The following is a 12,402-nucleotide window of genomic DNA, read 5'->3' as shown; positions in this document are numbered from 1 at the left end:
AATATACATTAGCTAGTTATATATATATATATATATATTATATATATTAAAGCCATTTCTTTGAAAGCTAATGTTTATGTACCATTCATGTCATGATATTTGCAAGTACATTATTCATCATATTTCATTCCACATAGTATATTTATGTATGTATTATGCATCTCATGTATCTTACGTTGCATAAGACACGTAAGTTTTTATAAGATCAAATATAAAATAAGCTCAAGACAATTAATCAGATTGTCCTTCATATGCATGATACCAGTGCAATTTATGGGTGGCCGTGCAAGCCACGAACATAAACGTGGTCCATCATAGTATGCTAGAATACTATTAGTGGTTCCCTTTGCAATCGTGGAATGTGTGGTCAGTGCACAACCTTGTATACAATGTTAAGTGTGTATACAATGTATACAACCTTGTATACATATGAATGATCATTATTTTAAGTTCTCAACATGAAATATTTTATACAAAAACTTTATGTTATATGTTTACGTTATGATGGGTTCTTTTTACTGAGTCTTCATTTTAGTTTGCTTTATGTTTTAGAATACCATAGGTAAACATGATGATGAGCACGAGCAGATGGGTTAGACTTAGATGGAATAGTTGATTTAGTTATAGACTTGTTAGAATAAGTTATTGTTACGACAGACAGTTTATTTAGTTATTGAAGTTTCTTTTTATTTAATATTGTTGGAGACATGTTTTCTTTAATAATTCTTTTCATGAAATAAATGTTTATTTTATTAAAATGTGAGATTTCTTGTCATGTTATTTTCATAAAAACACATGACATCCCTAACCATAGGTAAGGGAGCGTTATAGGAACCCACTCGCCCCACTGAGGAGTTTGGTTGCTCCCTTGAGGGTGGAATTCTTTATGCTTTTGTTGTGCCAGACCCTCATTCCCTTGGATCTTACCATGAATCAATGCCAAGGACCCAAGGGGAGGGGCGTTCAGCCCCCTTTCCCCTCTAGAAGCGATTCTGCCAGCGACATGATTTGTCGGCTAAGGGGCTTCCCTTCTTCAGTATGACACTTTCCTTCTTTTTATTTTTATTGCATGTCATTCTTATTATTTTTGCAGGTTTTCACCCTTTTGGCTCGTTATTTTACCTGATTTTTGCATCTAAATGTTTCGTAAGGGGTGGACAACCTAGCTGCTTGGCTTGTCGCTGATCGAGTGGATTTGGGGGATGAGGTCCGAACACAACGTATGTTTGGTTTCTAGGCGTGGAAAGAGTTCAAGAAGTTGAAGTATGAGAAAGTTTGGACAAAAATCCTCCTTGAACAGGCTAATAGGTATATACACTCGTTGAGGGTAACCTGGATGTCCTTTGAGAGGTGCCCGCCCTTTGAGGTGAGCTTGGTCAAGTGAGAGAGGTCGACGCCCAATCATTTCAAGCTAGATTTGCTGAAGAGTGAGAGGGAGTCTACTTGGACATAACTGTCTCACCTTGAGAAAGAAAGAGACTTCTCAAATGGGGAGCTAGCTGCCTCTAAGAGGCGTTGTGCTAGACTTTCCGAGGCTATGGTGGCTACTGAGCATGCTTGTCGCCTTGGCCTTGACCTTTTTGAAACCAAATGGGCCTTGGAGGAGCTTTCCAAGAGGCATTTAGGAATGAAGAATGATCATGAGTGGATGGATAAGCATCAAAAGGAACTGAGCAAGTCTCTGTTGCGTCTTGACATTAAGGTAAAGGCTCAAGATGAAAGAGTGGAGGAGTTAGAATCTGAGCTGGCCTCTTCGGGGGAGAAGGTTGCTCAACTTTCCTCCCAAATTGCAGTAGCCAGATCTATCCGTGACTGAGCTTTCAACTACGACTACGAGGCTGGTCTGGCGTGGCTGCAATCCTTCATGTTGGCAAATCCTCAAACTAAACTAAGGCGCCTAAACCTTCAATCCTTCAAATCGGATCTGGTTTCCCTCCAATTTGTGGATGGCTTAGAGCATGATACTATGCTTGACCTTCTATGGCTCCTACACCTTCAACCCTTGCTATTTTGCCTTTTGAGTCTGCCAATTTTTGTTTTTTGTTTTTTTTGGTTTTTTTTTTGTGATTTTGGGGCCTTGTATAAACTTTGAGAACTCTTGTGTTGTTCATTTGGTATTTGTATAAACTCCTTTTTGAGTATTTGAGATTTGTTTGGATTCTATGCACTTGGTGTTGTACTCAATGTTTTGAATACCGTACCAGATATCGCACTGGTCAAGGCACTGGAACCAAATATTTCAGTACTAGTACCATTTCGTATACCGTTTTGAGATAGTCGATATATGAATAAATTATATATATATAAATTATATTCTGAAATAATAGTCTATATATGAATAAATTATACATAAATATATATATATAAATTATAAATAACCTAGTCTGAATTGAGGATAAAAAATGAGCTTGTAGTTTGAACAAATGAAAAAAAAAAAGAAGTTAAAGGCCGAAATACTAGTTGGTACATAGGAAGACTGGTACGAAACAAGTAAAATACCTGTACCGGACCATTGGTCGGTACGGTACGGTATTTAAAACACTGCTTGTACTTGCATTTTAAGTGCTTGCTGGTTGAGGGTCACAGGGTCTTCTGACCTCTGCGCCCATTTCATTGTCTCAAGTCTTTAGACTCAACTTTAGGGGTTAAGTAGGGTCTTCTAACTTGCATGCCTGTTTCATCACTGCTAGTCTTAGACTCGACTTTGGTGATCAAGGGTCATGGGGTCTTCTGTCCTGTGCACTTGTTTGATTACTGCAAGTCTTTGGACTTAACTTTGATGAGAGAGATAATCTGTGTTGATGCATGGCGGTGGGGGAAACAATTGCGTTTATTCATAGTTTTGAAAGTGAGAGACATAATCAACCTTATTCATCGTTCTTTATTGCTACTATATAAAAAAATCAAGGGTCAAACTTTTTTAAGTGCTCGGCATTCTAAGGGTGCTGCAATTCTTCTCCTTGCTATCTCTTAAGGGATAAAAGCCTGATCGATTGTAACGCCACAATGGAAGACTTAAACCACGTGGCCTATACTCTAAAATGACTAGTCAATAATACAATTTGAGCCACATTGGAACCTTATAAATAGCAAGAACTTTTTCTTCTCAAGCAATATGAGATTTCATATACTAACTACTATTATCCTTATTATGGGGCATCACAATCTACCCTCCTTAAATTTTATCCGTCCTCATTGGGCCAGTCCATCATAGGTGACACGGCTCAAGTCCTATATTTCTGATTGAAATAGGCTCTGATACCATTTGTAATGTCCTAATGGAGAACCTAAACTACATGGCTTATACTCCAAAAAGACTAGTTAATAATACAATTGAAACCCCATTGGAACCTTATAAAAGCAAGAACTTCTCATTTCTAAGCAATATGAGATCTCATATACCACCTACATTTATCCTTATCATATGAGGCATCACATTAGCTATTAGTAATTAACACGTATGGTCCTTTCTAGCGAGGGCCAAGCTTTCCTTCCATCTGCATAGTTATCCTCGTCTCTTTCAACACTAGGTCGCCTACTTTGAATGTCTTGGACTTGACTCTTTTGTTGAAGTAGCATTCCGTTATTCTTTTATTAAGGATTTCCTTAACCTCAAGCTCTTCCCTCTTTTCGTTTAGTAAGTCGAGGTGCTCTTTTAGTGCTTTGTCATTCTGCGATGGGTTGAAGTGGCGAGTACTGTAAATGGTTAACCAGAACTCCATTGGGGCTACCGCTTCACTTCCATACGCCAAGGTGAAAGGGGTTTCCCTTGTTGGGGCCTTTATTGTTGTTCTGTAAGCCTATAAGACCCCGTGGAACTCTTCTGCCCACTCTTAGCTTCTATCTGTGAGCTTTTTCTTCAAAATTCCTAGTAGGGATTTGTTAGTGGCCTCTACTTGTTTGTTAGCTTGTGGGTGCCCTAAGGATGAGTACTTAACCTGGTTTTTTAGCTATGTGCACTGTTCCCAATAATGTTTTGAGTCAAATTTTTTTCCGTTGTCTGAAATTATGCTTTGAGGGATCCTAAATCGGAAGACAACATTCTTCCACAAGAACTTAGTGATGCTTTTCACCGTATTCTTCACTAGGGGCTCCTCTTCCACCCACTTTTTGAAATAATCTACAGCGACAACTACAAACTTCACTCCCCTTTTTCGGGCAAGAAGAGTCCCATAAAGTCAACCCCCCATTGCGCAAACGACCATGGGGTGATGGAGATTAGCTCTTTTGGTGGGCACTATGACACCAGGGTAAACTCCTGGCACTTGACGCACTTTCTCACCAACTCCTTTGCATCTCTAAGGGTGTTAGGCTAGTAATATGTCATCCTTATGATCTTTCTCGCCAACGTTCTTCCTCCCAAATGATTCCCACACACTCATTCGTGTACCTCTGTCAGAACGTACTGGACCTTTTGTGGTGAGATGCACCTTAGTAGGGGTGTTGCGAATCCTCGCTTATAGAGGATGCCGTCAACTCTAGTGAACCGTGTAGCCTTCCTTTTAATCTTCCTTGCCTCTTCGTGGTATGCTCTTGCCCTGAGTCACGGATTATGTGTATTCCTACCCCCCCCCCCCCCACCAGTACGACAAGAGGAGCTATCGACAAAGATTTGCCAAGGTTTTTTGATTGAGATGGTTGTCACTTAATGGGCAAAGCCAATAAACTCAGCGATGAAATCTATCAGGGCTTGTCCCTTTATTGTGCCTCTTGGTAGGTTGTCTATGTCGAATTCATTGAACTCGATCGACCAACTTACTAGGCGTCCAGAGGCATATGGTTTATGCAATATCTTTCTTAAAGGGTTCTTTGTCACTACCCTGATTGGGTGAGCCTGGAAATATGGTCATCGTTGCTTGGTAGTCGTTAGTAGGGTAGCCAGTGTTATATTCTTGTCCTGGCCGACGATGGTTAACCCTTTATTTGTTGAATCCAGTAAGGTATGCCTTTAAACTTTCCTCCTCTTTCTGCTTGATGGTCAAAAGATACACTGTTGGTTGTCGACGCCTTCTACTAGCCACGAATTGTGTTAGGAACTTTTTGACTAATTCTTCGAAGTTGTCAATTGGCCCTGGTCATAATGCAACTAGTGCTCTAAACCAGCCTCGTGCCATGCCCTTCAACGTCAACGAGAAGGCCCGATAAGCTATTTTTCCAGAGAACTTTTGAAGGGTCACGTGTGCTTTAAAATTTTCCAAGTAGTCACCTAGGTCCCGAGATCCATCCTACATCTCTATCTGCAATACTTTGAATTTTAAAGGGAGTGGTATAGCCATTACCTCCACACTATAGGGAAAGTTTGTGTGATTGATCAACTGCTTGAAGGAGGACAATCCCCCTCATCTTCTTAGCTATTTATTCATACTTATCAATGAGGTTGCGTAACTCGTCGTGCAATCCTTTCTTTCTTTTTTCTCTAGTTCCTTTCTGTTTGTTCCTCCGGCACTTTGTGCCTCCCCTTTAGGCTGCTCACTCTGGCTTGGCATCATGGTCTTGCTAAGTTCGGTATTACGATGCTTCAAGTCTTCATTCTTCTATCTAAGGTCCTTCATCACCACCTTTACTTTCTTCAACTTTTCTTCCATTTCTATGAGTTGCGCTTCCGTGTTGCAGAAATTGTTTCTTGGTCTCTGGTTGCTTGAGAACATGTGGTGGTTGGCATATGGAAATCAAGTTGGTGTCCAAAAATCCAAAAATTCCAAAGATCCTACTGACGACACCACTGTTTGAGACGTGTTCCACCCGCCGTTAACCAAAATGATCAACCTACAACAAAGATTGATTGTGGCACGATATGCCTGATGCACCTCCAATGTCGAAGTCAATAACGAGTAAACTGGGATGACACGAAAGTATTAGGTGAGAAAGTTACCTAGGATTATCATCTTCTACCCGATATATAGACATGAACGTAAGTGATAAGTATGGGATACCAATTCAATCTCTCTGTTTTTACTTATCGATTTAAGTGATTGACATTGTTACCAATAGGGAATTATCCAACAATATGGCAAGTTTCCCGCTGTTTCCCTAGACTAGTTATCCTATCTTATCAAGTCGGTGGTTACAACGTTGATCCATATAGCAACTAACCCTCTATGATCCTGATATGATATTCTACGGGCCTCTTCCTTGGGCTTGGGATCACTGGGGTGAGAAAGGTCCCTCCAATCTCTACCGTAGGAGAGCAAATTACATGGGCTAGCTTTGCATGATATACCACTTCAAGCTTTTGGATCATCTCTAAGCCTAAATGGGTCAAACCCAAAATCAATTAACACATATTATTCGTACATCAAACGGATATAGAAGGCAATCCTACTCCTATCTATATTTACTTGGATTTTAGGATTTCTAAACTTGTGACCAGTGAATAAGGCTCTTTCATCTATTCCCATGGATGAGGCTCCTGGATCCAACTCTTCTTCATTTTATCTATGTTGCCAAAATTCCGTCTCTTCTAATCTCAATAAAGCAATTACTGAATTTGTTTAGAGTGGTCAATTAGTTAATCTCTCAAACACACTTACATAACTATGATCCCGAAAATGGAAAACCCCTCAATTTTATTAGATTTCAAGCTAGCGAAATAAAAAACATATTGGACCCTCGTATGGAAGGACTTGATCCCAAGTGTGCTTTTGGATGACCCAGCCGGCTGATGTACAAATAAACCCCCCCTTCCCCCCCTCCCGCGGGTGTTAAGTTATCCTGACCTTAGGTAAGAGACGTCGAATAACTCCAACCTTAGGGAGTTAAGTCATCCTGAGAAGTGACTGGGCCACCATCTCGCAGGAAGAGAGACTGGGATGCCTTGGGCAAACCCTTCCTTTCTAGTATCTCTATAAGTGAGTTACCCTGTTGTTCACTAATTTAGAACCTACCTAGAGTTAGGCCAGAGGTGGTTTCCCCCACGTAGGGCATGCATAAAGGCAACCGCATTGATTGTGTGAGGATGTGACCAGGCCAGCCCTTCAGGTGCTTGGGAGGTTGGGTGATCCTTGACCTTTCCTACATGTTGCCTTGTCATGGGGGCGGGGCTCGACATAAGTCTCTAGGGAAGATTGAGTTGTTCACTTAGGCTGAATCCTCTTAAGCAATGTCGGGTAGTCAAGAGACTAGTCCCGCACTTCACCGTGAGGTAGGTCGAGCCATCTTAATGCCGAACTGACCTGTTGGTCCTCAACGGGAAGGTAAGTTAGAGGCACTAATCAATACTGCAAAAGTTAAATTTGTTAGTGTAAATGATTTTTGCTATTTGCTAACCTGATCAATTCGAGAAGCGTAATATAGGTTCAAAGCGTTCTATTGTTGAAGATGGTATCCTGGAGTTGTCTAGCAGTCATAGGGTTGAATCCACACTTCGCCGAGGGAAGGGGTAGGGGTGCCTCAGACCATGCCCACCCCTTTGGACCCCCTCAGGGAGATAACTTGTCGGCCGGTTGCGAAGTCGGTCCACACTTCACCGCATGACGGGACCGACCCATTGTGTTCCGCACACCTTTGGGCTTGGCTCTCAGCAACTTGAGTTTTCGATCTTGGGCATGCGAATACAAAGAAAACACCGCAAAATGGGAGCCGTGTTGGTGACTGGAGAGTCTCGAATTCCAAAATCAATATCGACTTAGAATTTAGTGCAAGTGAGTAGAGAATTCATAGTTCTTAGGGATCGTCTTGTATACCGCATTTCTAAGGGTCAATTGTTCCTTCCTCTTGTCAGATGTAAATGCCACCTCATCTGTCTCCTTAGTTAGGTGTTATAAATGCGGTGTGGTTTTCTGTCTCCTCTTCCCAGTAACAGGCATACTCCATTACTTTCTCCTTATCTGTTATCAGGGATCAAGGGCTCTTCGTGTTTGCCGCCTGCCTGCTTGCACATATTCTCTAAGGCTAGGCAACATAGGGGGAGGCCAAGGTGGCATGTTCCTTGCTCCCCTTCCTTTGGGGCTAAGGGACTGCTCAGTTAGCCTGGGCCTCCAGTGTATTTAAGCCCATATTCTAGGCCTTTGGCCAGGGGAAAAAAATCCCCTTACAACTAGTATAGGCTTTTCATGAACTTTATTGTCTAAAACAACTTGGGTTTGAGATGATACATGGCTATTTGGTCATACCAATGTCTAGACTCTAGAGTCAACACTTGAGTTGACTATCCTTGCGATGTACTTTCAATTTAATTTTTAGTAAATAATCAAACTAATTATAGTATAATAGACAAAGTCTAATTTAAAAATTGTTATCTATCCTTCGTTCAAAAGACGTGCTTGTCACATGCTCAATAAACACATATCAAGATTTTAAATGGGTTGGAAAACTCTGTCCATGTATATTATTCGTATTAGCCAAGGCTCTTGCACCCAGGACATAGAGGGCCACAAATGCCTTTCATAGACCTTCTATCGAACATGACTGTTGCGTAGCCACGAGAGGGCTAAGACAAGAATTGAGGACTGGTTAAATGCAAGCACTAGCTAGGTACTGATGACATTTAAGCACTCCCTCACTGAATTGGTTAGCCTCTTTGAAGAAGTTCAACTGTGCAGCAATGGAGTTTCCCATTGTTGGGGGTAAAATGAGCACGTGCACAGCCCACCGAAGACCCATAAAAGATTGAAATCTACTATGTCAGAATAGAGTGGAGGAAGAGAGAATCTGCAAAGAGAGTTGATCAACCATAAAGCTGCAGGCGAGATGACATAAAGTAGGCAGGATCAGACATATAAAGCAATGAGATAGACTCGAAGAGGAGAGGCAATGACTTCATTTGGAGATCTGGAAGAAAGGGAAGAACAGAGAGCTCCACGCTCTATGGAAGTAATTGTAGAGAGCTCCAAATTCTAAGTGAGGAGAGAGAGCTTGTATCAAGCTCAACTTATAGTGGATTTTACATTCCAAATTGTGGACGTGAACTTTAGTGCCGAGAACAACATAAATATTGGTCTCCTTTATTTCCTGCAATTTATTATCAAGCAAGCTATGGATGAACACCTTAAACACACTACCACCAAGAACAACCATGCAAGAAAAGAGGGTCATTCGACCATACTGTTGAGGCCAGAAAATGCATCAACACGCACCATGCAGTGGTGTTAGTAAAGAAGGCACTCAAAAGAAAAGATGAAAGAATTACAACGCACGAATTATAGGAAATGTAATAAATACATCTACTTCATACATACAAGCTTAAAATTACAATATAGAACGTAATACCAACCTATATTTTTTAATGAACACGTCATGAATGGACAAAGACCGATACTATATGCATATATGATTCATCTCTGAAGGAAGAGGGCAGCTCCAACCAAGCCCAACCATAATGTCAAAGCCACCCAGAGAGCTGTACTGTTCTCAACTCCACTAGGAGGCCGCCATACCAGAAAGTCACCAAGATAGTCTCTGGATGATGGAAGCTGATTGGTTGTTGACCAACTTCTCCTTTCATCCTTGTCCTTGTATTTATCACTCCATGTTCCAGCATAGCTGCAATAATCACGCACAAATAACACATCCAATTACTTTCTATTATTACTCAGAATGTCGCACAAATCAGAACCTGAAACATGATCAATCAGTAAATGCAAATTCAACATTCCAGAAGAAAAGGCAAGAGTCAAGACCAGGGTTCTGAATGGCATCAATCAAGGCCAAATTTGTTGAATCCATGAGCAAGAAAAATCAGTGATGAAAATATTTGCTGAAGGTTGAATGTGCATTACAGATGCTCCATTTTAAAACTACATTCTGTAATTCATTAAAGAATCCAACGCTATTTTGCTCCTGATGCCAGTAAATGGCCCGTTGAGGATGAGGACATCAAATTCAGTTATAATCACACCGATTAGCATTAGATTTCAAACTTTTGGAGATCCATTAAAAAAATAATTGTGCACCAGAATATTAAGGCAGTACCTAAGTAATTGGGTTACACTTAGATGAGTTAAGATTGTTCTAGGAGCCCCTCGTGGTCCTTAAATACGTTGCAAAGAAAATAACCTCCAGCATCTTCAAAATGTTTAGTGAGACTTGGATGACATTAGCAAGGTTAAAATAAATGGATTTCTACCAATCTCAATAGGGCTCTTGACTGCATTTGTACAAGGATCAAAAGAAGAAGGAAATACATAAACTTCATACTAGCAATAATATAATACGGTCCTCTGAAACAGAGACACTTGAAAAATTTCAGTTCACTAAAGTCTTTAAAGTCCAAAGAGCACAGACTAGCAGGGGAGTCTCTCTCCATGACCTTTTACTACAAAAAACTTCATCTTCAATGCCCGGCATCCATTCAATGCTATCTTTTTTATCTTATACTAAGGAATACTGATGACCAAACACCAACCCAATCTCGACGGGAAAAATACAACACAAATCTACATTAAAAAAAAAAAAATCATTCGTACTTTTTATGTTTTAACGGTGAAATCATTCCCCAGCAGAGCAATTAGGACTCATCCATGAAACCTAAACTCCCAGGGAGCAACCCACTGTCATAGCCTCCCACTTAAATCTTTAATCTCAGGGGAATCAAACCTGTGACATGAGGGTTGGACTACCCACGGGTGGGTGTAAAATGAACGGATTCTAACAACCAGGCAAATCAACAACCAGGTTAACATGCAAGTTATAACTGAATGAAAATAATCAGATTTACCTGTCATAACTAGAACCAATGAGCGGTATAGTAACCATCTCCTCTTGGGAAATCTTTAGCTTCGGTGCCTGCAAAATGTAACGAAGCTCTGCAGCTTGGCGTCGGATGCTGACACTTGGGTGCTTCATTTCCAATTGCTGGTAGAGGTCAATACAATCTGCATGGCGGTTATTGGCTTCGTACGCCATAGCAAGCCATATTTGAATCTGAAAACACCAAAATCAATCAGAATCCTTTCGTTTTCAGTCGGTGACCAAACCATCTCCTACCCAAAAGAGAATTTTCGCAGCGGGTTCTACACCAACCTCACCACCAAATAGTGTGGGCCTAGGGATGATAGTGAGGGCACCTTCAAGAAACTCAATTGCCCGTCCGTACATTCCCTTTCCATAAGCCTTTTGGCCCAACTCGAACATCAGCTGTGCCGTAGCTCTCCGCTCCGCCTGTTCCTTAGCCACCTGCCTCTCCCACACCCACACATAACAAAATTTGATCAAACTTCGTGGCCAAAACCACTATAACCAAGACAATAAACTAAACCATACGAAGGCTCCGCAAGCCAGGTTACAAAAATATACAAAAACTCTGAAAATTTTACCTCTGGAAACTAGAAAAACGAAACACCATAGAAAGAGATTAAGGAACCAAACAAATCACAAAGATTTAGGATCCACCAGCTAACCTTTTCGAGCTCTTTTTTAACTCTCATCCTCTTCTCCTCCTCCGTCTCTTCTTTACCCTCGCCTTCACCATCCTCCAGTCGACTCTGCAACTCCTCCGCTTTCTTCTCCAACTCCCTCCTCTCCTCGATCTCCTTCACTCTCCTCCGCATTTCCTTCTCCCAATCGAACGGCTCCTCCTCTCCCTCTTCATCACTTGATCCCGCATCGAAATCCACGCCGTTCACCTTCGAATTCGTCTTGCCACGGGGAACGAATCGCTTGTTCCGAGCCTCCCCGTCCGAGTCGAAGCTCTTGGAAGCAATAGAAGCGTAGTAGGAAGCGTGAGGGTCGGATCTCTTCGGCAAGTTCAAAACGACGTCGAGCGCCACCGGACGGCTCTTGCGGTCCGCTAGTAGGGTCCGAGGCGAGGCCAAGTCAAGCAACAGAGCTAAATTTCCGAGAACCACGGCCATGATGCCGGAGGATAGAGAGTAGAAAATTGAGGGTGAGGGATGGCCGGATGGGGTTCCCGCTGAAAAGACAGTTGGTGGGGAGATATCTAGGCTGTTGATGAAGTTCTAGGACAGAAATGCCTATTCAGTTGCTTGCAATGACTAGGAATATATTTTATTTTTCGTAGGGATACTACCGTCCGAACTGATTGAAACGTGGCGTTATGTGGACGAGAGCCGTGTGGCAACTGTTGCACCCTCGGGCTTTCTCGCGGAAAAGAAAGCTTGACTTAAGTTGAGCACGCCACTGAGAATATCGACGGGTTTGTTGAGTGAACAAAGATACGACGGTGCCTCTAGGCAATAGTATAAATCTTTCCAACATCTCAACACTCCACTTTTTTTTATTTTTTAATATTTTTTTTTGAATTTATTTTTTTTAAATTAATTTAATTATTTTATTTATTATTTATATATTAAATATTTGATAAAAAATAAAATAATAAAAAATAAAAAATAGGTAGGATATTAGAGTGTTGGGATGTTGTATAGCATAACCCCTAGGCAATAACACCTCTCTTTTATTTTTACAATTTATAGAGAGTATTTAAATATTAAATTGATTTGAGCGGAA

The 12,402-nt window shown here is 41.2% G+C and overlaps 1 protein-coding gene across 2 annotated transcripts; it reads right to left on the bottom strand.

The window, feature by feature from the left end:
• Positions 1–9,115: 9,115 nt before the first annotated feature.
• Positions 9,116–12,102, bottom strand: LOC122311618. 2 transcript variants are annotated; one of them, XM_043126229.1, is made up of 4 exons: positions 11,337–12,102; positions 10,960–11,127; positions 10,655–10,860; positions 9,116–9,480 (listed from the first exon to the last, which is right to left on the bottom strand). In XM_043126229.1, the coding sequence occupies exons 1-4, from the start codon at positions 11,787–11,789 to the stop codon at positions 9,273–9,275; spliced, it is 1,035 nt and encodes a 344-aa protein (XP_042982163.1). In that variant the 5' UTR covers positions 11,790–12,102; the 3' UTR covers positions 9,116–9,272. The 2 variants fall into 2 exon arrangements, with proteins under 2 accessions (XP_042982163.1, XP_042982164.1); XM_043126230.1 differs by having other exon boundaries at positions 10,960–11,112; positions 11,337–12,095.
• Positions 12,103–12,402: the final 300 nt, after the last annotated feature.

The sequence above is a fragment of the Carya illinoinensis genome, chromosome 5, assembly GCF_018687715.1.
Source record: "Carya illinoinensis cultivar Pawnee chromosome 5, C.illinoinensisPawnee_v1, whole genome shotgun sequence".
Classification (NCBI taxonomy): Eukaryota; Viridiplantae; Streptophyta; class Magnoliopsida; order Fagales; family Juglandaceae; genus Carya; species Carya illinoinensis.
This window is presented reverse-complemented; position numbering and strand designations above follow the sequence as displayed.